Source organism: Pelmatolapia mariae, linkage group LG17 (assembly GCF_036321145.2).
Source record: "Pelmatolapia mariae isolate MD_Pm_ZW linkage group LG17, Pm_UMD_F_2, whole genome shotgun sequence".
Taxonomy (NCBI): domain Eukaryota; kingdom Metazoa; phylum Chordata; class Actinopteri; order Cichliformes; family Cichlidae; genus Pelmatolapia; species Pelmatolapia mariae.
Window position 1 is genome coordinate 28,243,092 of NC_086242.1, and position 26,550 is coordinate 28,269,641.

A 26,550-nucleotide genomic window follows, 5' to 3' on the forward strand; every position below is an offset into this window, starting at 1 on the left:
AAGACAAATGAAAAAAGAAACATTCCTTGCTTGGACAGTTTGAACATAAATCAGCTGAAACTCAAAGACAGACAGATGATATCCTGTGAGCACAGATATCATTGTGAGCCCTTCACGTACATTTTTTACTTGCTCCTTTTGTCTGTCTGTTTGATTAAATCTACCTTTCAGCTTAATGCCACAATCAAAATGTCACCACAGAAGCACACAGGAATCATTCTTATTGATTTCTGTCTCCACAGAGCACTTTGTTGACCGAGTCATTCAATCACTTCAATCTGCGCTCTTTGAATGCCTCCTTCGCACTCAGAGATGTAAATAGATTGCTGACCGTCACACTTGACATTTCGGCTTTCGGAACAAGGAGCCAAACTCGACAAGAAAACATTCATCCATCGACTGGCCTTTAATTGCATCCCGCCAGTGTACTTGACCAAGGGCCTTTTGAGGGCAGCCAGGTACAGAAAAAGAAATATCCATATTTTGTGCTCACTTTTGGTTTGTTGTCAGAAATTAAATATAGTTTGAGTGCCTTCATTTTTCTGAAATTTTTTTTTTAAACTTTATCATGTTGCGTTTTTATGTGAGTTTGTGCCTGGCTTTCAGTTAACTGACTTGACAGCTAACTGCTATTTAAGTGAAGGTGGAACTGTCCTGTTAGCATATGTAAAGTAGAGATGACAACCTAAGCCGAAAGGATAATACAAAGTTCTAAAAACAAAAAAAGAAAAGTAAAAACTGACTGCCGGCTTGCCAAACTAAATAGTTACAAAACAAGCAGGTACTAATTTATGAACACAGATGCAGCCCGTTCATTCTGATGAATGACCTAGGCAATTTACCAATAGCAGAGGAAATTAGTAAGTCAAACACGAGCAAACTTAATGTGGGCATGAATAATCTAACAACTAAACAACACAGCAAAAGACTTTTGCATATTTCTCTCCAGAAACACCTTGCCAATTCAGAGCAAGTGGAGAGCGGTGCTGAAGCAAACCACACAGGTGTGGGCTGAGTTCAGCAGAACCATGGAATAACACTGTCTAAAGACAAAGGTGGGATGTCTCATCACTTCTTGATGACAGAGCTCCCGAGGTGGACAAGATTCGTCCTTAAGGTTCTGGATGCTATATAGCTGTTTTGGTTGCCACATCTCCACAACATGGCATGGAAATCTGTGGCAGTGCCTCTGGTTTGGTATGCTGGAGTGGTAGTTCCAATCTTTAAGAAGGACACCCAGAGGGAGTGTTTCAGCTATAGGGGGATCACACTAGTAAGCCTCCCTGAGAAGGTCCAAGTCAGGATACTGGAGAGGAGAGACATTCAGTTAGTTAAACCTCAGTTTCAGGAGGAAAAAATAGGGTTTTTTTTTTGTCCTAGTTGCAGAATACTGGACCAGGTCAAGGTTCAAGGTTCTTTATTTGTCACATGCATAGCTATACAAGTATAACACACAGTGAAATGTATCCTGACACGCTCCTCAACATGTGCAAAAAAAAAAGGGGGGGGGGGGGGTAGAGGAATAACATTATAAATATATATATATATAGTATATACATTGGGTGAATGTGCAGTAGTAGCAGCAAGCAGGTGAATTCTGTACATTAATATGAATAGACATCTGACTATTTTACATAATGGACAATATAAACATATTTAAAGGTAAAGGAATTGAGTGTCTGGAGGAGAGTCTCAGTCAATTATAGATGATGTGAGAGGGCGGGTGTGTGTGTGTGTGTGTGTGTGTGTGGGGGGGGGGGGGGGGGGGGGTTTGGTTTAGGGCCCGGATGGCTTGAGGATAGAAGCTCCTCTTGAGTCTCTCTGTCCTTGCCCGGATGATGCGGAACCTTCTACCAGATTGTAGAAGTTGGAACAGTTTGTTGCCAGGATGGGACGGGTCCTTCAGTATCTGCGTTGCTCTAGTCCGGCATCTCCTGGTGTAGGTGTCCTGAAGCGGGGGGAGAGCAATCCTGCAGCAGCGTTCCGCTGTACGGATCACTCTCTGGAGAGCTTTTTGGTCCTTCACACAGCTGTTTCCAAACCACGATGTCATGTTCTGTGTGAGGATGCTCTCCACAGCGCCTGTATAGAAGATCCTGAGGATCTTTGGAGAGACCCTGAACTTCCTCAGTTGTCGTAGGTGATACAGGCGCTGCCTAGCCTTTTTGGTCTGGGCCTGAATGTGGGCAGCCCATGTCAGGTCTGAGGAGATGTGGACGCCAAGATACTTAAAGGACTGCACCCTCTCTACTGGAGCTCCATTAATGATAATGGGCTTGTAGTCTCTGTGCTGACTCCTTCTGAAGTCCACCACCAGCTCCTTGGTCTTGCTGACGTTCAGCTGGAGGTGGTTGTCCTGGCACCATGATGCCAGATTCTTCACTTCGTCCATGTAGGCCGCCTCATCGCTGTTGGAGATGGCACCCAACACCACTGTGTCGTCAGCAAACTTCACAATGGTGTTGGAGCCGTGGGTGGCCACACAGTCTGAAGTGTAGAGGGAGTAGAGCAGTGGCGAGAGGACATACCCCTGTGGTGCTCCTGTGTTGATGGTGATGCTGTCGGAGACACACCTACCCACCCTCACCACCTGAGTTCTGCCAGTGAGGAAGTCCAACACCCACGCACACAGACGGCTGTTGAGTCCCAGATCCCTCAGCTTTGTGAACAGTCTGCTGGGCACTATTGTGTTAAACGCTGAACTGTAATCAACAAACAGCATTCTCACATAGTTACCCTGTTTCTTGTCCACGTGGCTGAGGGTGGTGTGAAGGACGTGGGCGATGGCGTCCTCAGTGGATCTGTTGGGTCGGTAGGCGAACTGGAGCGGATCTGTGGTGTCTGGGATGGAGGAGGAGATGATGTTCTTCAGCAGCCTCTCAAACACCTTCATTACTACCGAGGTCAGCGCAACTGGCCGGTAATCGTTCAGGGATGAGGGTTTGCTGTTCTTGGGCACCGGGATGATGGTGGATCTTTTGAAGCATGTGGGGACCACAGACTTCGCCAGGGACTCGTTGAAGATGTAAGTGAACACACCTGCTAGCTGGTCAGCAGGTCATTATCTTCTCGAGGATATTTGAGGGTACGTGGGAGTTTGAGGAACCATTCTCTATTTGCTTTGTGGACTTGGAGAAGGCATTTTACTAAATTTCTCTGTAAATTTGGGTACGACGATGGAGAATCTTACTCTCTTATTGGTACGCGAGCTATTCAATCTCTGTACAATTGAATTTCAAGGCCCATCTAAGTTCCAGAAGTTGGTGTCAGAATCTCATTTCTGCTTTTTAAAGATGCTCAAGTTCTATTGGCTTCATTATCTGGACACTGTACCACTCCATTGTGGTGAACTGAGAGATGAATGTGAATGTGAAGCTGTTGATCTACATCCCTACCCTCATCTATGTTCACGAGCTCTGGGCAGAAATCAGACTGTGGACACAAGTGGGAGAAATGGGTTTCTCCTGAAGGGTGGCTGGCCTCTCCCTTACTGTTGAGATGCGAAGTTCAGTCATTCAGAAGGACCTCCACATTGAAAGGAGCCAGTGGAGGTGTTTCAGGCATTGCCTACTCGGAAGAGGCCCTGGGGCAGATCCAGGGAAAGCTATAGAGATTATATCTCTTAGTTGGCCTGGGAAAGTCTCAAAGTTCCCTCGGATAAACTGGGAGAGGATGGTCTGGTGTATTGCTTTCCCCATGACCCAGGGCGGGAAAGCGGCAGTAAATAGATGTATGTATGGAGATTTTCAATTAGCCTGTAAATGAAGTTATTGTTCCATGTGCATAAATGTGCACATCACTTTTGTTTTCTGCATGTGTATGTAGCTGCAGGTATATTTTAGTACGGCCATCTGTAACAAATGGCATGTGTATATGATTCACAGCCATCAGTGAATAACAAACAATTTCTGCAAAAACCTCAATATTCATTACATTCAGTACACATTACGCAGAGACTTTGATGCTCTCTACCTTATTGTTTATGTGCAGATTCTCTGCTTACAATTCTGACCTAAAACCTAAAACACTTAACATTTCTGCTAAATGTCAAAAATAACTTTGTAGCCATGAATGCATCAATCGCTTGTATTTTGTCTTATTCTTTCTCTCCTGTTGATGTGCCACTTTCTGTTCTGTTAACGTAAAATGCCAGATTTAAGGTCCAGAAACATGCAGGGCTCTGCTCTAAATGCAAGATTTGGCCTCAGCAAAAATCTACAGGACAGAGTCAAACTTTGGGCACCACTTTGAGCAGTCTACATGCACTGATTTCACGCTTTTAATAACATCTCCCTTGGGCTTCCAAATAAATTATTCCTCCTAGTGGCAACTATCACATTCACATCAGGGGTGTGCTTTTTTTGTGCTGTCATTTTCAGCACAATTTGTAGTAAATTGTCAGGCTCAAATCTAAGCGCAGTTTTATGGTTTAATTAAGTACTCATCTCCACACATTTTACAGGAAATTTAAACTCAAAAGAAATACATATGCAGTAGGCAAGCTGAAAAAATCAATGTCCCAAAGCCAATGTGCCTGTTCAGTACTCCTGACAGTACGATTCTACACTGCTTAAAAGTGTCTGGTGATGTCTGCGGACTCAGTACTTCCAAAAAAAATAAATCTGTCGACTTCATGTGCATCCGGTCACCGGAAATGAGAGTCTGTATTATAAAGAATATACAGTATTTCCTAAACAGTTCTTCAAATACTGATGTAAAGCTTCAGCTACAGCTGAGATTTTCCACTTTGATATTTTTATTGAACTGAATTTGCTGAAGCGCAAAGCATGAAGGACATTAGCCTTAACCCTATGAATACTTACAGTCTAGACTACAGTATGCGTCATCCACTCACACTGCTGTCCACAACAAAGCTATATATAGCAAATATACAGATGTTTTCAGGTGGCCATGTACTAACAAAGCTAGACTTTTCAACTATTCTGATTAAAGGCCAACTCCTTCCAGGGCCATTTATACCATTAAAAACTTTTTGAGACATTAATGTAAATCTGACATACATACAAATATGGCCTTTGTAAGTCAACAGAGGTTCACCTGATATAAGCTGAGTGAGTCCTACATAAAGTAGGTACAGTCTTTCAGGTGAAGCTTAACTATAAAGTTTTTTCAGACTACAGCAGCAAAATCAGTGTGCCAAAAATGAAGTTCCAAAAAGCTTAAAGGAATTTGACAGTTTTCATCAGAATTTGGAGGAAACCATCTTGCAGGTTGGTTTTGTATGGAACATTCATCCCTGCATCATTTGCTCATTCTTCCCAATACAAAGGAACTAAAGAAATGTGTGGTCTGTGCAGATGGTGGACCATCAGCTGAGGAAATCTTGCCATTTTCACAGCCAGCAAGTTGCCAACAGGCAATCAGATTTTGGAGCTGCCTCATCTCCTTACAAAGACACAGACTGTACAACAATCCACTCGGAGCATTTGGCCAAGTACGGCAGTTGCATGAAAAAAAAAAGGGCTGTAGGGCTGCTCAGCCAAGACATCCCAGAAATACCAGAGATGAAATGAAACAGTTTTGTAGAAGGAATAGATCAGAATGGTCCAAAAGCAGCCACAGGAAACATCTGGTGGTGATAGATGTTATTGCTGCTGAAGGAGTCCCTTTAAATACAAGACTTCGATTACTTTTCAGGCTTGCACAGAGTGTTTAAAATAAACTGTATATAAAAAAAGAAGTGAAACATAGAGGAAGAAACTTGGACTGGCTTTTTAGCCGTCAGATAATTCTATCAAAATGCTCCAGAGGGCACCAATAACACAAGCACATCTGAGAGGTCCAGATGCATTCATGGACACGAGGCATAGGAGATGGGCTGAAGTTCCCTGTTGGCACACTGATCAGCCAAAGCAGTCACAGCTCTAACCTTAAGCTGTATGGGGGAATGGATTACAAAGCGAAATTAATGAGTTAGCAAGCTATGCTGACCTTGAAGTCAAAATTTTCTGTGTCACAAAAGTGACTCTCTTTTTACCTAGCTAAATCACCATGGTAACTGATACTCAACCTGGTCAGGACCAGGTTGTGTTCAAAGTCAGCTCAGTTTGCCCATACCTTACTGTTGTCACATATTAAGCCCAGCTCTACAGACTATGCATCACACGCTCACTGGAATCCTCAGTATATAATATTGGAACACAGGATCCCTATTCAAACCATAGAATTAATTTACTTTGCTCAAGCATCAAACTCAAGCAGCTTTCACATCTCCTTTATAACCTATGGGGCCGTAACCCTTAATGTTTAGTTTCTAATGAGACCCAATCACATAAACAGCAGCACCGAGTTCTAAATATCATAAGTCATAAAATATTTAACTTGAAGTATTTTACATGGATTCCTTTTAATTCTGTGCACTAAATACCAAGTTTACAGTTGTTGTCTTTTACAGCTTTAATATCTTGTCTTATTTGTAACAGCACTGCTATATTTTTATGTTCTTATATTTATGTTCTGCATATATTTTAATGACTATAGGACGATCATCATCTCTGATTGGAGGAGGTGGCACTCATAGGGATCATTTTGTGCAGAAGAAGAGTCACTTGACTGGAGAAACACCCCCTTTTTATGTGACCACAGAGCCTAAAGCAGAATTTCCAGCTTAACAGAGAAAATCCATAAGCACTGTGGTGATGCATGTCATCTCCAAGTGAGGTTTTAGGTTTTGTCAAGCTGCTAACGCAAAATAGCCTTATTATGAGTTATGAGCAAATATAATCATTTTAGAATTGTTCTCCATCCATCCATCTATTTTGTTCCACTTAACTGTGGCCAGGTCAGGTGGCCATGGGGGCAGCAGCCTAAGCAGAGAAACCCAGACCTGTCTTTCCCCGGCCAACACCTAAGGCTTGTCCGGGTCAGCTGAGAGATATAATCTCTCCAGTGTGTCCTGGGTCTGCCCTGGTGTCACACCTCACCCAGGAGGTGCCCAGGAGAAATCCTTGTCAGATGCTCGAACCACCTCAACTGGCTCCTTTTGATGTGGAGGAGCAGCAGCTCTTTTCTGAGCCCTCCCAGATTGCCAAACTCCTCACCCTATCTCAAAACGGAGAGACCAGCCACCCCCTGGAGAAAGCTCATTTCCGCCATTTGTATCCATAAACCTGTTCTTTCGTCACTACCCAGAGTTCGTGAAGCATGCTTTTTAATGCTTTTTCAATACACAAACCCTAAAAAGGTAAAATGTACTTCAGATGCTTTTTAATACCAAAACTTTGTAAACATGACAGTAATTTCCCCTTGAAATTACAGCAGGTACTGTAGCTAGCAACCTATATTCTTCCAGAGCTGATGGGGGCAGGATATCACCCCTCCAGAAGTGGGTATAGTAGTACTTTCCATTCAAGTCAGATGACCAAGGGATGAAACTGATTTGCAAAAGGCAATATGAAAACGATGCTATCGTGTTTTTCAGTACAAAGTATCATCCTTCTTGTCTTGTCCTGAAATAATAGAGTTTATCTTTAAGTACATAGGATAATCTTTTTCTTTTGGTATTGAACCGATCATCAAGCATCTTGGAATTCTCCTGGTCCTGGCACCAAGTACTATATTTCTGAAATCAGATATCTGGTGACAGCCCTATAATCTACACCATTTAAAGCGGGCAAGACTAGATTAAGCTCATCGATCATCATCGTCTTTATTCCCTCCATTCGCTGAGTCGACCGCAGAGCCTGTCCCGTCATCCTCAGCTCACTTGGAAACACAGATTCCTCTCCAGTCTCAGTTCAACTTTTTCAAGCTTTCTTCTTGCTCTTTCCTCATCTTTTAACTCATAATTTCTACTCTGCTAATGGTTCTGATCCCCATCAAGCACTTTATTCTCTTTAGTAGTCCTTCCGTTGTCACTTCTACATGCTCTCTAAGAGGACTGGTTGTCACCTTCTGCTACAAACAAAGACACAGGAAATTAAACAGCTTTTTAGAAAGTGACTAACCCAACATTGTTAGAGTTCTGTCACATGTTTCTTATAACTACAGATGATATCTCAACAGCCACAAAGACAGAGCCATGATTCAGTGTGCCGAGACTGTTGACAGATACACATTAGGGGCCAGACATACTGATTTTGTGCCAACAAAAAGCCTCTTTATGTGTTAAAACACAATTGCTGGGAATTTACAGGGTGACAGAGAAAGCAAAGTGAAAATATATGGGGGTGAAAAGAAAATTGTACAGTAAATACCTGCAGTATTATATGAAATGCAGGAAAAGTAGCTTAAACCCCCTCCCACAACACAACACATTTTCTTTAACACCACAGCTGTCAGCGGTTAGAAATATAATTTGTTGATTTTTTCCTTTTTCATGTTTAGTTTAATTTCGGAGTGTTTTGTTGTGTTCAAATTACAAGAAACATGTATGCCTGTGAAGTTAGGAGAATACTCGCTCTTGCTGCAGCGCTGCACGTTTTGTGCTGCCCCTGTTGAACTCATTGCAAGGCAAAGGCTGCACTTGTGTTTATAAAGTGGGGAACTGTTAGCAGATTATCCACACAGCTTTCCATTTCCATCAGTGCATTTCCTTTGCCCAAGTGGCATCTCACTTGGAAAAAAAGTAGCCCTAAACTCCTAGAGTCAACACCCACTTTTAACCACTCTATAAGCATCGGCGAATGTTGTGGGCTAATAGAGCTGGCTGTCATCTACAGCACTATCAAGGATCGACGTGGCCGATGACAGAGGTGGTCAAAGCACACATATGAACCAAAAAAAACATCAATGTTTTTACACCAAGACATTTTTATATGATGTTTTACTGATCCATTCAAAGGTCTTCGATGCAGGTGACAACAATTCAGTACAAAACAGTACAAAGTAGTACAAAAGATGCTTTTAATTTGCAGTTTATAAAAACAGTTCACTCACTTTCTTCTTTTTCCTCAAGGTGACTTTCACGCCATCTACAGACACCACGATGTGGACTTTTTTCTTCTTGATGTTTTTCACCTTGAACTCATACTGCAGAGAGAAGACAGGCAAAGCGATATTAATTTTTTGGAAAATTAAAGGTAGACCGTGGCATTATTACGTTCTCAAACTCAAACAAAATGTTTTGTCAGGTAAAAAGGGAGTGGGATTGTGTGTGTGTGTGTTTGGGGGGGGGGGGGCAAAGTACTGTTAAAAAAAAATTAAATTGACATCTTGCTAGTTAATGGCAGCAGCAGCAGATAACTGAGGTTCAGTTTGTATAACTATTAAGTCCTTCACAGACCGAGCACGGTGTGAAAAGACGACACGGAAAATTTTTTGGATGCAAATTTGTTGTGCAACATATACACACACATTAAGGGTTTCAATTTTGTGAAAAATATATTTTCAGTAAGACAGAGCACACTGTTGAAAAAAAAAATCAAGCCAACATCATTTCTAATGATCCCTGCAACAGCAGGGACAATTTCATGGTTTGATCTAAAAGTTATGTAGGCTCTGTGTAGATAGGTATGAGCACCGTGGTGATGCATGTCATCTCCAAGTCGAGGTGTGTGTGTGCCCCAACCATATATGTTCATTTATCATAAGCCATATAATCGTCCCAATACAAAATGATGGTACTACACATTTTTTGCCATGTCATGCAGACTTCTGCTAAAGCAGCTCGTTCTTTGTTCATAGCAGAGCATATTTGCATCCACTCATATTGCACTTGCCACAAACCAAGCAGGCAGTCAAACTATGAATAAAACCAGCTTCACTGTGTCTTCATAAACACACTTGAAAAATTTGAATAAGCATCGTGCCAGCTTTTGCAAACTTGATCAGCCCTACAATAACAAACTTCTGTGGTTAATTTAAAAAACATTCTGGTTTCTATGTTAGAAGTACCAGAAAGCATTAAAAAAAGAAAGCTTGAATGAACATGAAATTATTTGAGCAAAGACACCTGACAATGACCAAGATTTGTTGCAGAAAAAGGGCAATCCCAGCTGAGTGAATATAAGATGATGGGCAGACTCCTGCTAAGCTAAAGTCAATTTATACCCCATAAATCAAGCTGAGACAGCTTCCATGGTCTCTGCTGCCTTTAATGGAGCTGTGAACGGTGTCAAAAAACAACCCTGCAGGAGGCACCCACAGTCAATAGTGTATGGAGCCACACTGTTTGCCTATCAAATACAGAGCAGGGCTAAAAAAAAAATCCTGGATCAAGTGACTTTTATGTTAATATAGGGATCTTGCAAACTGACATGCAGCCGAGTGATGCCTGAATCCCTGAGTTATACAGCACCACCTGAAAGGTGACAGGGGACACACATCTATGTCTACTTCTGGCCATCAGCCATCATCAGAGAAACGACTGAGTTACTAGCTGAGGTTAGATTAGGTACAATCCTACCATGCTGTGAGATGCTTATGGAAGACCCACTCAGTGAATCAAAGAAAGACATCAGAACATTGGGGTGCATATAAAAACAGCAAAGCGAGCACTCTGGTCTAAATAAAGCACAACTCATTGATGAGTTCTGAATCAATGAGCCTTGGTCACCCATGAGCCAGTAGCTGGTTCACCACTGCTCCTTCCTTGGACAACTTTTGATAGATGCTGACCACTGCAGACTGGGAACACCCCACAAGAGCTGCATTTTTGGAAATATTCAAGTGACGTCAGTGTATGCGCAAGTAATCCCAAATACTCTCTCAGTCTGGCTTCAGACTGCTCGAAACACTTTTTATATCTATATCGTAAATTCTGCAGAAAGTAGTGTGTTGCTACAAAAATGGCGAGAAATTAACAATGGAAGAGAGACAGACCATCATAGAATGATGGTCTGTCTTGTTACCGTCGAGCTGGTTTGGGATGAACTAGACAGAAGAGTGAAAGCAAAGCGACCTACAAGTGCCACATTTATGGGAACTTCTGCAACAGATATGGGAAGAACTTTATGAAGAATATTTGATTTCTATTGTAGAAAGAATGCCACAGGTGTGTTCAGCTGTTATATCTGCCAAAGGTGGCTACTTTGATGAGTCAAAAGTTTAGAAGACATTTTGGTCCATAAATTTGGTCTATGATTTCTTTTTTAACTCCAATTGCTTATTTGTATTATGCTTTCATTTCAGAGTGCAATGAGACATTAAACTGCATAATTCCCAATGAAAAAAGGAAAAAATTGGGGTGTTCTAAAACTTTTGAACAGTAGTGTATATATGTATTTATGTTACAAAGGTTTTTGTCAATGATTTGTCACAACTTTGGCTCGTATGAGATCACAAAGTGAACTAAAAATGATGACATTTAAAATCTCTGGCCACATGCTGACAAGGTGACTTCCTGTGTTATGAATTTTTTTACGTCTGTATAATGAAGGAGCTGATAGAATGCAGAAAGAGCGCCCTGTCAGCAGCGGTCCGAAAAGCAAGAAGCTTTAAGAAAGCTTTGAAGAAACCCAATCAGCTCCTTACTGGCTGTCAGTGCACAAAAAGTGCCAGACCTGTTTGCCAAGAGTTCACATTTCCCATCTCTCTGCAGTTCGCGACCAATTATGTGTAAATGTGTTCAAACTAGTGAGTTGTTGATTGTCAATTAGTGAGTCAACAGGAAATTACTGTGCGATAAATCTCATAAGTTTTAAGTAATTTATTACGGAAAAGATACCAAATACACTTTTAGGTCCCAGCGTCGCCTAATTGCTAATGTTTTGAGAGGCAATTTTCTACAATTAAGTGTACAAGGCTCATTAAAACGAGGACATACAAAACAATACAGCAGAAATGATAATGTTTTTCACAGTGCTTGATTTTTGTAAGCAATTACAGTCTATATACTGCAGAGGAGGACCCAACTGTTCAGACAAGAGGGTTACTGCAAGGGTTCTGAATCTCTCCAGATGTCTGCTGATGTTGCTGTATCAATTTTAAATTCACTTTTAGACATCTAGTGCATTAGTTACACTCGCTTGTCCTTGGGTTTAAATTTAAGGAAATGCTTTTTGTTGACACAGAGACACAAACAACCAAGCTCCCACTGACTTTACAAGAAACCAGTTTTAATTGGCGTAGTCCAATATGAATAATCCCTTGACAATACAAAATTAAGCTAATTCCCTTTTACTGATCCTATTAGCAATATAGATGTATGATGTTTAAGTTGCTTCAGCCTGTATATAGTTATTGCAGACAATGCAAGCTGCTTTGCAACCCACCTATACCCCAGCTACTCCTTAGATGCCATTTCTGACTTCAGTGTCATGTCTTTTGTCACTAATATGTGGTCTGTTCTGCGAGAGGCTCTCTAACCCTGTAAAGTTTGAACCAACAGGCATGACATTTTTGACAAAAAAAATTCAAACCTTTTGAAACTGGAGTGTTTATTAAACCATTTTAAGAAATGAAATATCAACTTGGATATATGACTTTCATCAAATATAAAACACCTGGCGTTAAAGGATTAAGTTATCACTGTATGCATATAGAGAGGGGGGGAGGTCAAAGAGTAGAGTCTTCGAAGCAATAACAGGAATAACAGTCCTACTTTAACTAAGGAGGTCATAAAAATAGATCTTGCGCTTGTATAAAGCCAAGCGCAATACAGGCTTGAGCTATTTTCAAGAATGAAATGCAAAAAATATCAGAGGACTCGGGCTTCTGCACTGTACAAACTTGGCTTTTCTGGTATCTAGCACAATTGAAGAGACGCTTGTCCACTTCAGTTGTCTTCCCGTTTCAGGAAATACTGTTTGAGCTGGAGCAGCGGTCCCCAACCACCGGTCCGTGAGTCTGTCTGCTGCAAGAGTTGAGGCTCGGGTGTGAAATTTATGTTTTTTAGGGTTTTTATCATTATTTTTTTTAACGTTTTTATCGTTAACTCGGTTTCCTTGGGTCTTTTCTCGTGTGTTATGAATAATTGGTTTTTTGTTTTTGTTTTTGGTACCGGTACTAGTTTTATTTTGTTGTATTTATCCACGACACCTTAAAGGCCGGTCTGTGAAAATATTGTCAGACATAAACCGGTCTGTGGAGCAAAAAAGGTTGGGGACCGCTGAGCTAGAAGAACCGGAGGTAGCACATTTGATGCTTGCTGTGAATTCAGTGATCTTATTAATTGGGGTAGTTTCACACGGGTAAAATGACACAGACTCTATACTAGGGACGATGTCAAACTGTGCTTTTTTTCGCTGCCCTTTTATGCTTTTTTCACAATGAGGTTAATGCATTTGGTTAACAAACCTAAATATAAAGAATACTTCGACGCAAAGCTCTGCATTCAACAATATGTTGATACCTTCAAAAAAATTCAAAAACCTCCACAATATTCCCTACATATAATCTGGGAAAACACTTCAACTATGCAATATGGTCAAGTTCCAAAGTCTATAAATGTTTACGTGTCAGTGTTATTGGTGGTTTTATGGGCATGTTGTCATCCATTGTAATGTTGACTGTGCTGTAGATGCGAGATTTAAACGTTGGAGCGGCTGATCGATGGCATGATTGACCTCCACAGAGATGATTACAGCAGCAATTTAACAGATTTTTCATGCAGGGTTTGACTGGCTAAGTGCATGCAGTAAACTATGACAGGAACACTTCTCGCTAATAAGCCTGTCTATTCCTGTCTGTTATGGCCCTGTCGCTAAATCCACATTACGTACCACACACACTCCCTAGTGCTTACAGCTTCCATTTCAAGAGGCAGTAGCAATACTATAAATCACATCGCTGCTGCATCTATCTGTAAAATATGAGAAAATGAATGCAAGCAATTAAAAAACTTGCAGCACCGAAACTGCTGTATTTGAGAAACTGCACAAGCATTCATTTTACAGTCCCAACAGCACAGCTATACAAGACAAGGTTAGAATGAGCACAGATAACGGTTTGTAGTGCCGCTCAGGTTGTTGAAGATTGTCTGAAATGTGTCTGCTGGATAACCCTCCTGAATTCACACCTAAAATGATATCACTGTTGCCACTTAGATTGCAGCCAAAATGAGTGTTTGAATAAGAAAGCATGAAGAAAAACCTATTAGAAAACCATGAGCTTCTTGATTTAATAGTACACCAAGCTAACAGTTTAGCCTTCTGTTATTCAGTGTTAAATGGATAAAATAGATTTTTTTTAGATGTCAGCTTCCTGTAGTTTTATTCAGATCTCAGTTTTTACTAAACCTCATCAACAAGTGAAAAGCAAAGTCAAACAAAGCGCAAAACACATACTTCCCAAATGTGCCATGAATGTAGTTCTTTCTTTGTAGTTCTAAGCTTTGCGAGTTAATCCGCTACCCTTCAAGTCTCCTGTGGACTTTCTAGTGCTTTAGTTAGGTGGCTGCATCCAGCATTACTGTTATTATTACAGGCAAAGCAAAGGACACAGAAGTATCTGACAGGACAGCAGCATTTGACATCCTGAGATAAGAATCTGTTCGCTGTACTTCCTTTTTAAATGTTATGATTTTAAACAAATCCTCTAAGCTTCAAACTAAGCTGGGTTACCAACATCAGAAACTTTCTGTTGTATTAGGATTTGAAAATGCTCCCATCATGCAATGTTTCTGTTTCCTCTCACATCATCAACTTAGGTATCATCTTTTGGTCACGTGAGAACTCTTTGTTGAGTCCATATGTCTCATGAGATAGACTATCCATTGTAATGTTGACTGTATTGAGTGAGGAAGACCAAGTTACCAGCGTTAAAGCTATTAAGTGAAAGCAAGAACCACTATTGTTATTACAAATGGTAATAAACACCAGAATTTCTTTTTTCCAACATAAACAACCTTGTCATGCTGAGTAGTGACATATATTAGTTCACATCTAAACCTACTGAAATGAAATGAATATTTGGGTCCATGAACAGGCTCATCTATCATGCAAACAAGTCCAACATTTCCAGCCACCATTTGCAGATAAGCAGGTTGTTAATTCCTAAAGGTTCCTTCTGTTCCCAGTATAATCCATCATTTTGGCATCAAAGACACAAACATGCACGTCTGCTGCCTGCGGATGCTTTTTTCACTGTGAAATTTAAGGCAGGGAATAATAATGATCAACAGAAAAGCAAGCTAATGACACAATTACATGTAAAATTACTCGTCGTATAATGTAAAACATCTTGTCCTTTCCATGTCAGTAGTTATGTTAGAGTCAGCGAAACTGTGTTAAACAGCTCATCCACGTCTTCGTCACTGCTTTTGTTGGGTGTAACAATGTTGTGCAAAATCCAGAACACCTTCGCATCTGCTGATGACAAACATCCAAACACTATAGCACTGTAGGAAGAGTTAACCCTTTGTGCACAGGAGTTTGAACTGGAGCTCCTGCTGTAAACACTCAGATGCATAAGGTTTAGCCAACTCTTAGACAAGCCCATCAATCCTCATTCATTGCATATGCTTGTAAAGGTACCCCAGCATTATACTAAACTCAAAGGATTAGAGACTTTTTGTTTAATGTACAGGCTTAGTCTGGTAAACAGACATTTTGACCCAATTTTTGGTCCGAACTACAAGATTTTCATTATTCTAATCAAGTTAGTTTACAGTGTCCAAATATAACCAGAAAGTCAAACAAAGCATGAGACTGAGAAGTTCAAGCAGCACACAAACAGTGTAGTGTGTGCAGATGCTACTTTGGCAGATCCTGCCCACCTTTGTTGGGAAATGGCACCCCTTAATGACGGTAGATAAGTTCAAAGACACTAAAGCAGCTATGACAGAATGAAGGGAACCTAAACAATATTAGGGAAGAGCTTTAATGATGTGGCTTCTCACTTGATTTATCAAGTGTTTGTACAGTATGACAGAATTTACAAGTCTAGGACAGTATTCCAAAAACACTAAACAAGCCGGTTTGCTACTAAAAGCAAGAAACACACATTTCCATGCAAACGTGCTCGGATTCAGTTTCAAGACACAATAATTGGGAAAATGAAACTCTCATCATCTACCTTAGATCTTTCTGTCCTGTTTGTGACTCTTACACGCATGGCTCCTTCACTGCTAATGATGATTAACAGCTTACTGAGGCACAACTATGGTCTTTTTTTCATTTTAAACATGCTAGGGTAATTCCGTTACTCATAAAGCCTAATATCGATGCCAGTTCTGCTAGCAACTATTTCAAATGTGTTACTTATTATGAACTGAAACAAAAGATTAAAATAACCAATCAGATGCATGGCAATAGGCCGACACACAGTTCACAACTGAGGTCAAGTAAGTTACCAAGAGTGTTCAATGATCTCAGCAGGCTAGAAAAGAGGCCATTTATTCAGATAAAGGGTCCCAGTCTGCTGTTAAAAAAAATTGAGATCACTACACTGCTTGCCCATTTTCTATTAAACAACACAGAATAACACAGATGTTGACCAGCACTGATAGGTTAACCAGACAGGCCTCCATCTGCACGTGAGCGCACACACAAACACACACACGCACACACACACATAATTTGTTCTAAGCCAATGCCATTCAAGCTCCGAGGTTTCTCCCTGGCCAATCATGAGTACACATCCATCTCAATGACATGGCTACTCTAGAGAAAGGAAAAAGGGCTAAAGAGGGCTGTGAAGAATGAACCAGAGAGAGGAAAAACAAAAAGGGAGGACAAAAGGAGACAAAGACCTAAGAAGAGCAGAGTGAGGGGAAAGCAATAATAGAGTGACTTATTAAGTTTAATTAACAGCTCAGATCATTAAGCTCCTAATTACACAAACTGAAAGCCAAGGGTTCTTAAATATGCAAACTGTGGTGTTGTCATTAGGTGCTTAGTGAAGTAAAAAGCATCTTTTAACCTTTGCACAGCATTTTAACTTATTGCTTATACTAAAATCAATATTTATCTCTATATATCTGTTCTATGAGCACTTAAAATTTCATGCTTAATCAGTTATACAGCCAATTGTACAAGATTGGTTTTAGAGTTTGTGTCCCCCAGAACACTGGATCCACAACAGATAGCCAACACAGTACAGTCAATCTGATTGCCAACTGGTTGCCAACTATCGCCACCATATTCTCACAGGGAAATAAGTCACCGTATGGACAGATTAGCATGTCTGATTTGGCACTGATTTTATGTTGGATGCTCTTCCTGATCCAACTGTGCCATTTATCTGGGTTTGGGGCCAGCACTGGCAGTACACTAGCTTATGACCCCTCCCCTGTGGCTGGGTTTGTGTCTCCTCCAGGTCTCAAACTGGTGATCTTTCTCCTGTAGAAATGTGCTTACTGCCAGCCACAGGTTAAATGCAGACCTGTCCACTTAAATTAGGTCTGATTTAACGCCAGTTAAGATTAGTCTGCACACAGTCAAGATAATATCTGTGCTAACTTATCTAAGAATTTGCTATTATATCTGTTCTCTCTAGTAACTAAAAATGTATCTCCTTCATTAAGTGAATTCGCGACTAAATACAAAAACAATGTTTTATGAGAACGGGAGGTTCCTGAGCAGTTCTGATTACGGAACAACACCTTTGATATAAGGCTGACAAATCAAAAAGCTCACACAACAGTCAGCCATGAAAGCACTGAAGAAAGAAACCTTTTCTGTTATTGTTGAGGCATGCTGACATGTTGAGTGGGAGCTAGGGGGAATAAATAGCAGGGGTAGATTGCAGTGGCAGTCAAGACTGGATATTAGTCATTGGGCATTGGACAGACAGTAGACACATCTGAGAAAAGGGCTGTGCAATTCAATAAAGTTTATTTGAAAAAGATGACGGTGTCCCCAATTCTGACAAAAACATAGGGAGCACAACATTTTGTGCAATTTTAAAGCTAAAATTGCTGAAACACTGCTGGTTTTCAGTGAATAACCTATCAAAAAGATTCCATTCAATTTTTTTATATAGTACAAAATGACAACAGTCCCCTCAAGGCACTTTTTCACTGTAAGGTAAAAGCCCTACAATAATAGAGTGAAAACCCCTATGAGCAAGCACTTGATGACAGTGTTAAGAAAAATCTCTGAGAAACTTCCAGCAGAACCAGGATCAGGAAGGAACAGGCGTGAGCAGTTGTAGGTGATGGGAGGAAGACGCCCTACACCCTTTGAGAACACACAGATCAGGTTAGGTGACTGTGTGCTTTTAATTTTGGCACTGGCAGCATTTCAGTATATAACATATTATGGTCACTTTTGAATTGAGTAACCACCTTCGTCTCTGCTATATGCAAAAGTTTAAAAAGTGAAGATCATACTGAACCTTTCCTTTTGCATACTATTACACCCTTAACTAAGAACCACCGACCAACAAGGGTTTGAAATTGCAGAAACAGAGGAAGAAAAGACCTCTAAGACTTTCCCCGAGGGAAAGCCCAAAGGACTAGCAGATGAAGAAAAGAGAAAACCAACAATCGGAGCTGTTAGAGGATGAGTGGAGCGTCTGCAGTTACAATGTAAAAGGGGCCATACTCTCTCTATTCGTCTCCACAGGAAGAAAGTGGAGCACCCCTGCAGTGAGAAGCAGTACCTTCTTTAGCTCAGTTTTACCCCCTACTGCACTACAACCTAATACACACCACATTCTGGTTCTTGTTCTAGTCCACCATCTTATTATTTTATACTCTATGTTTCCACCAAGTTCTCTGAATATATCACACATAAGCAAAACCCCAAAGAAAATCAAGTTAGCCAAGTAAGAAACAACAGAAAGTAACAAATGTACACATTTACAGATTTGAGTCCACACAGAAAACATCTTTACATTCCCAAATATCAAGACATTTTCAACTCACTTCCAAATTTTTGCACACCTTCACAGATCTGCATGCGCACCCAGACCCAGACAGTGGCAACCTGTCCAGGGTGCACCCCACCTCTTTCCCTAAGGCACCTGGGGTAGGTGGTTGTGCAACACCCTTCAGCTCTGGACAACCATTTAGTCATCAGAAGTTGCAATTGGTTGAGGAACGTGAACAAATTCATTACAATTACCAGGCAGCCACCTAAGTGTGTCCAGTGTCGGATGCTTTTTGTGGTCGAGCCAATTTAATGTAAGTTTGCTTGGCCGATGTTATCTCAGGATGGAGGGGCATGAGATTAGTCCTCTTGTTCATAGTATTTTCATTTATCTAATAAAAGCTTGACATTTGGTGTCCTTGTATTGATACTTAAAATATGTTAATACTATGCAATATCGATGTTTTTACCCATTCCTAATAATCATCATTGCTTGTCTCCAGCAGTTTTGTCCACATTAGGCTTTGTTAGAAAATAAATACTGATAGTTAAGGTAAGTATCACCTGTGTAGCTACTACGTACTAGCTGGTATGACACTGATGCAACTTTAACAAAAGAGTCAAGACGTATAGGCATCAAGGAAGGCAAAGCAGACGATTAATTTCACACGTGAACAATGTTTAAGAAAAAGGAACAACAAGGCCTACAAATCAGGTCGGCCAGATCTTCGTGAGGTAAAAACACAGAGCACTACTCATTTTCTGGTTCGCAGAAATGTTCACTAAAGCATTCCAGCAAAAGTCAGAGCTACGAAACCAAAGATGTGAGCGACTGCAAAGTTCCACTGGAGAACACGGGAGGGGAAAAAAATCAGATTCAATTACGAGGTTTTCCTGCCAGCGAAGCAACAGACAGGGTTGTGCATCCACTCATCTGTGAAGAGCTGCTGCATCTTCTGATTAGACCACAGTTCCCATGTCAACTCCCGAGGGATGTGTCTTTCTCAGTTTCTAACTGCACCAAATGCTTTTCACTTTCTTGTCAACCTCAGAAACCTCCCTTCCTCTCTCCCTTAGTCACTGCATAATAGCCTAGTTGGATTCTGTTTTCTTTTAACCACCTATCTTAATCTTTTCACTCTCATTCCCACGGCCACTTTGATAGAGCAAGTAACCCCTTGTGTGTCCCATGATCACAAATTTTCTCTCCTTTACTCCGTGGCTCCTCACACACCCTCTACCCTCTGTTATCTCCCCCCCCCCATGCCTCCCGACTTCCCCCTTTCTCCACAGACCAGTGCCTGATTCAATCTCAAGCAATGTTGTTTATGAAAAGGCATTTCATTTTCCAAAACCATCTGTGTTTAAGATGCTGTGCAGGGCCCATCACGTCTCATCAATCTGAGCGACGCAGTAGTGTCTTTGAATCAAAGCCAAAATTTGCAATTGAATATATTTTGGCACATAATCACACACGCCCACACGAGTACAAATTGGCCAGCGCATTTAGCATATAAAAGGACGAGCGATATGCTGTTAAACTTTGGAAAGCCAATTTAAAAACCACATCATTGAAATGCCCCTTTCTGAACAGGACTGAAGCTTTCGACTGCGTCTTTGTGAGGTGTACAACAAACTTCCTGCCTTCAAAGAACTTCATGTGAACAACAACTGAATGTTTATGCGCAGTACACACTTTTAGTTTTCCAGTGGAGTTACATTTATGTAAAAGAAGACTAGAAAATCTGTTTTGTCTGGAAGTAAGTTGCTGGAACAAGTTTCCCTAACTGGGGATAGCTGGATAGCAGGGCCTGAATTTTCAAGGATTCTTCCACTGGGATTAATTGTGGACTGCATTACTCCCTCTGAGAGACAATAAAACAGAAATGAAAAATAAAAGTATACTTAGATAACTCATAAAGTAAACTTGGGAGGCTGTTGCTACACTTGGTGGACCACCCAAGTAAAGTTAATCTGTAACGAACGCTTTGTGATATCAGTGAATTAACGTCTTGATACATTCTCAATCATCCAGGTAAGTAAATCCCAAAAAGTTGATTCTGTTCATCTGGACGTAGCGTTTTCAGTGGGAGAAACGTTTCGTCACTCATCCAAGTGACTTCTTCGGTCTCAGCTGACTGCAGGTTTCCCCAATCTTATAAACATTTCATTTGCATAATGACTGAAACCAGCCCACTCGAGGAACAGTGGGCTGGGAGGTCAGTTCCTTTATCATGATTATGCAAATTCTCATGACCATTGATCAACAACCACTGATCAAAGACCATGAGTACTATTCACAGAGTGTTGCGCTACGGACGCTATGTCCAGATGAACAGAATCAACCTTTGGAGATCAGTTAATTAAAATGACTAACGAGTCATGTGATAATGCATGTATGCACAAAGTTAGCTCCATAGAGAAATTGCTTTGCTGATTAACTGGGGAAGAACTTGATTAGCATTTACATCCCAACTATCACATTACACCATGTTCATTTAAACTATGGTTCCTTGTTAGTAAAGCCTGTTGATGGCAGGTGAAAAAATATCTCCATGTATGATAATCAGTTAAAAAACAATGACATATAATTTTTGCTCCATATCACCCAGCCCTAACTGAAGCCTCACTGATGTTCCTTAGGTTGAATGGGAGTAAATCCCAGTAGCCAGCTTCTAAATTCTGATGGAAAGAATACAAACAGAAGAGGAATAGTAAATGACTGTTTTGATATAAAAGAAAACTGCATTATTTGTGCATCCAATCTGTTCCATTATCAGTATATTTTGGCCACCATGCATAGCATAGTAGAGAAGAAACATCAAAAGAACAAATGGCTGCGTTTGTGCCTCTGAGGATGTGACGCAATGAGTTGATTAAGTATCTCATCAGACTACAGGGACCTGTGGCTGCAGGCTCCTCTGTGGAGACAGCGTTAGTCACTGCACTCTGCATGAACACCTGTTCACTGAATCAATGCCCAACCGAGGCAGCTAGCCGTGTCCCTCATTCATCATTACCACATTAAAAGCAACATTTGTGACCGCATCCATTTACAAAGACATTTCAAAATCTGGTCTCCAAACCATCCGCAATGTAACTTCTAAAAGTAACTTTATATAAGATAAATTAGGCTTTCAAAGACTGTTTGCACAGGTTCCCGTTGTGTCCTATAGGAAGCAAGGGAAATCTATTTTTCTGTCGACTGTCACAGTTTTAATGCATAGTTAAAGACTTTCTCCTCTCACACTTTGTCACTGTCTCCCAACCTTGGATCCTTGTATCAGACTTTGCTGCCTCCTGCCTGGACGATGTCTTTTCTCTCTTTCCATCTGTTCCCTCTGAGGTCAGGTACGTCTTGCATAGATTTATGCACACAGCGAGATAAGCTTCAAAGACTATAGTTCCTAACATCTAAAGCGTGAGAGATATTTTTCTAATAACAGAGAAAGAGATTCCTATCAACCAGATCGTTCTGACTTGCTGCTTCAAGTGTAAGATGATATATCAGAGCCCTTCCTTAGAAACCGCTTCAGCTGGCTTCTCTTCAGTGTTACAGAGCGCTGCAGAACTGTTCAGTCAGTGGATTTATTGTGAGACTGATCAATACAGCCTTTGTTTGTGGGAAGAGAAATTGAAGATGTAACACCTTCCAGATAAATGCAATGATGGATTCCAGGGGGCCACTTTACTATCAAAGGGGCACATGAAAGTGAGGCTAATGTCATTTTAGGTATTTTCAGCCGGCACATCAGTCTTTTATCATCAGCTTTGACATTTTCCCTATAATGTCGTCCTCCACCTACAGTCACAGGAGCAGAGGGAGGAGGGAAAAGAGTTACAAAGGCTTTTCTTTGCTCTTATTGAACCATGTCAGAGGAGAAATCCCTCTCTTCCCCAAAAGGATAGTGAGACAAACTCAATTTAGGAGCTGTTGGTGGATCGACAAATCACTTCCAGTGCGCCTTCATTTTCAGCGCCGCGCTGTATAAAAACTCGAACTGCTAATGGCCCTCTTTGCTTAGAGAAATTACAGCTTGCTTTCATTCATAATAGATTTTATTTGATGATGAACCCGTCAAAAAGAAAGTGGAACCACTGATTATGTTAGGAGAGCCATAATTTTTAATGCACTGCCTTTTATAAGGAGGGCACTGGAGGCTGTTTAAAAAATGGGGGGGAAAGATTAAAAAAGACACCACGCTTTGAACCTTGATAGAAAAGCAAAGCCATGAGTGAACAATTTTCAAGAAAGACATTTGGGTAAGGGTGAAACTAACATTTATAGCAGTCCATTTGTCCAGGTGATTAATGCCGTCACCTCACAGCAGAACGGTTCTGGCTTTGAATCTTCTGTTCATTTCAATATCAAGGGCAGAAAATAAGACATGCTTTATAGGGCGTTAAATATCAAAGCAATTAGCCCTAAATTGTGAGTCGCAAACGTTGGTAAATCACTTTACATTCTTCTCTCTATATTTTGCATCTTTAGCAAGGAGCTCCCAGAAATGCATATCCAACAGGGTCTGTCACATAAAATATCCGAGTTGCCACCTCTTGCACGCAATATTGTCACTTTTTTTAACGTCAAAACCCAGATTCAACTGGTGCAACGCATGAGTAAATCTGGCCCTTTATGATTAACAGTCCATTTCCATTTGTATGACCTGTTTCCACTGTCTTGATACTGTATGTGCATCCTAGCTTGACTGCATGGCTTACCAATATTTTTCACGTTGTCTTTTCCTGTGTGATGAGTTACAATGTCTTCTGTTAAAAAACCCTACACCAGTACCCAAGGTGCACCAAAATTCACATTAACAGCCTCAGTGTTACCTGATATGGTTTATGGTTGTTTAGTCAGACAAAGGGACTTTCGACAGCCCTTTTGTGGCATCTTTACATAGCATTACACATCACCAGTGCATAAGCATATTCCTAAAACTACGTTAAACTATCACAACTAGGTGCCAAACCCTAACCTAAACCTAATGTGACCTTCAGCCCTGAAGACAAACCATAACCTTCAAATAGGCCTTTGAAAGGAGGTGAAAAATGAGAGCCAGGCCAAACAATTTTAACATGTCAATTTTTCGTACTTACATCTAATCCCACAGTCTGCCTGTTGTGGAGAGTCACAATCACATCGATTAAGTCCATCAGAAAGCCCTTACAGCTGTTCTCTTTTAAAAACAGCAACTTTAAGTTTCCCTGTATGTGACATGTTTAAGGGACTTTCGTAAATTGTAGCTACAAAATCGTACAATCCTCTTGAACACTGCATTAGTACATAAAATAACTGCACATGCAAAATTAATGTTTTTATATTGTGACTATGGAGTGAACTGGGAGTTGTCAAAGCTGTAGTGCAACAAACCTTTTAGTCAAACATAGTCTTTACATTAATAGAACAGAGATTTTCACTGGACCATGAAGTGTTACTTGAGTATGTACATCAGTGCCAGCAAAATGTGTAGAGTAAGTGCAGCAGGGTAAGAAGCCTCAAGTGCCAGAAAGTAAGTGTTTGAAACCCTTTTTTCCTGCACTCACAGTCTTCGGGTCACAAAAATGAACCCGGTGAAGAATGTCTTAAAACCCTGCATTCAACCTGAAGGGTGATAGCTGTGGTTACAACAAGACTTTTGGTCCTATAGCAGTCATTGGGAAAACAGTTTTCCGACTTAAACCTCGGTAAACACTTTCTTGTTGACTTTCTGGGCTCATTCACTCATTTTTGGTCATACTGAAGAAAAGCTTAAATCTACTGTTCTACCATGTTTCAGAAAGGAGGACTATCTGTGGTACTCTTGGTTCGCTCGTCACCATGTCCATCGTTTATATCGTCTACAGTTTGTCTTGACGCCGCATGTTATAACAAGAGGGATGGAAAATGAATTCTTTCATTATCTGTGGCAAAAAGCAAATCTGAAATCAATTTTTTTCTTTTTGTGACTTTCTATGACAAGCCTTTGGCATATTTTAGAAGTCTATAGAAGTCTGGTAGCAGAGCTCACGAAAGCTTCAAAACCTTATGAAAGCCAAGGAAACCCTTCAATTCGCTTTATTTCTTCAGAAGAGGCGGTTTGTAATTTCAACTTCCAAAACTAATACATATCAAGGAGACAGTTGTTTTCAAAGTGATATAATAGCTTGAATTAAGCCATGTTGAATCGCAGGAGCGACAGCAGAGCACTAAGCCAAATGTGTGTGAATACAGGCTACAATTAGGTCCGACTGCCTCTTTATTCACAGCAACCTTTTAAGATGTCCTATCAGTGAGCGTCTGGTCCTATGAGAGACACACTCATTAGCATGTCAAAGGATGCCAGTCATGCTCTCAACTCCAAGGTGACACAAACCAAAACGATGGAGGGTGTGTGTGCGTCTGTATGCGTGTCTTAAAGCCACATTAGCTGTAGTGTAGGACGGCTTCTATTCTCCAGGCATACACAGATTCTTTTTTTTAAATTCATATTTGCAGTATAACCTGGAGGGTTGACTCTTTCACCATAAAAGCCTTTTAATTCAAACATCCAGCTCTGTTATTACTTAAACTCTAGTAGAATCAAAGCTTAAACTGCGTGTGGCCTGAGTAACGTAGAAAGGAAGAAAGAAAGAAAAAGAAAAACAGAGAGGGTATAAAAAGGAGCAAATGAAGATGGAAATGGCAAAGGCAGAAAAATGACGAGGCAGGTAAAAAGCCTTCTGCAACTGTTTTTCTTTTTAATTATGTGCTGTGTTTCTATCACAAGGATGAACTTCTAATGTTCACTGCACAATTCTACAATCATGTTCTACAAGGGCAAAATTAAATAAAAGGTAAGGTAGAAGGCTTTTACTGATTGGTGTTTCACCTTCACCTCTCTAAAAGTATTTCTTAATGTTGGTGACCATCAGAAGAATTAAAAAAAACAAAGAAAAGCTAAAGACTGTAAGCAGAGAGAAAGGCAAAAGGAAACCTTTATGTAAGCTTTTAAATGTTTATTGTTAATTAGACCTATGCCATCTCTTCACTCATTCAATTCTGGTTTTGCTTTTTTTTTTTTAATCTGGGCAAAGGTAACAACTGTGAGGCCAATTGTGAGTGCAGTGTGGACTTGCTAACTAATCGAGGTCGCTCAGACCGGCTGTGTCCTTCAATAAGGACTGGCTGGTGTTTACAGCTGGCACGTGAACTCGTGCAGCATGCTGTAAATGGACTGGTACTTTGCACCTTTCTGTAATTTGAGCATTCAAAGTGCTTTCTACTACCCCTCTCATCCACCCAATCACACACATTCACAGTTCTTTCTTTCTTTTACTCTACACCTAAGCACTTTTATCTAACATTCAAACACATCAGGGTTCGTCTTGATACTTTGACGTGAGGACAGGAGCAGGTGGAGATCGATAGATGACTCGCTTTACCGCCTGAGCCACAGCTGGTGTGTCTTCTTAAGAATAATCAGTGTCATCACCGATGCCCACTACTGCATTTCATGCTTTTATTTACCTCAACTGTGATAACAGCTTTATTTGAAACCTAATTTTGAGAGGATTTCCTTGTGTTGGATTGGTCATGTGCAAACCATTGTTTTGATTTCCCGCTAGAATCATTGCACCAAACACTTCTTCTATCCATTTTAAATTAAATGCACTCTATCCCTTCATAGAAGTCCAAAGAGGTTTGGTTATCTTTCAGTATAAAGTCCACTCATTACTGACCAGTTAAGCTGTATAGTCTTGTATAGTGGACTGCCTCAGGTTTTAGTTTGTGCTCCTGCTCGAGAAGGTTTCACCTTGCTGTGCCCAGCTTTAGGAAACGCCTGCAGAAACAGATGGTACTTATGATTCTTTAAAACTTTTGGAGGGTTAGTAGTTTAGTACTCCCAGAAATTTTGGATTACTGTTTCCTTCA

General features: G+C 40.6%; 1 protein-coding gene across 2 annotated transcripts in view; it reads right to left on the reverse strand.

Annotated features, from left to right (window-relative positions):
• Positions 1–26,550, reverse strand: part of nos1apa (nitric oxide synthase 1 (neuronal) adaptor protein a) — a 191,917-nt gene that overhangs the window by 111,933 nt on the left and 53,434 nt on the right. For both annotated transcript variants that reach the window (XM_063500435.1, XM_063500434.1), the window contains exon 3: positions 8,899–8,991. In XM_063500435.1, the coding sequence (XP_063356505.1) occupies positions 8,899–8,991 (93 nt within the window). The remainder of the gene's footprint in view (positions 1–8,898; positions 8,992–26,550) is intronic.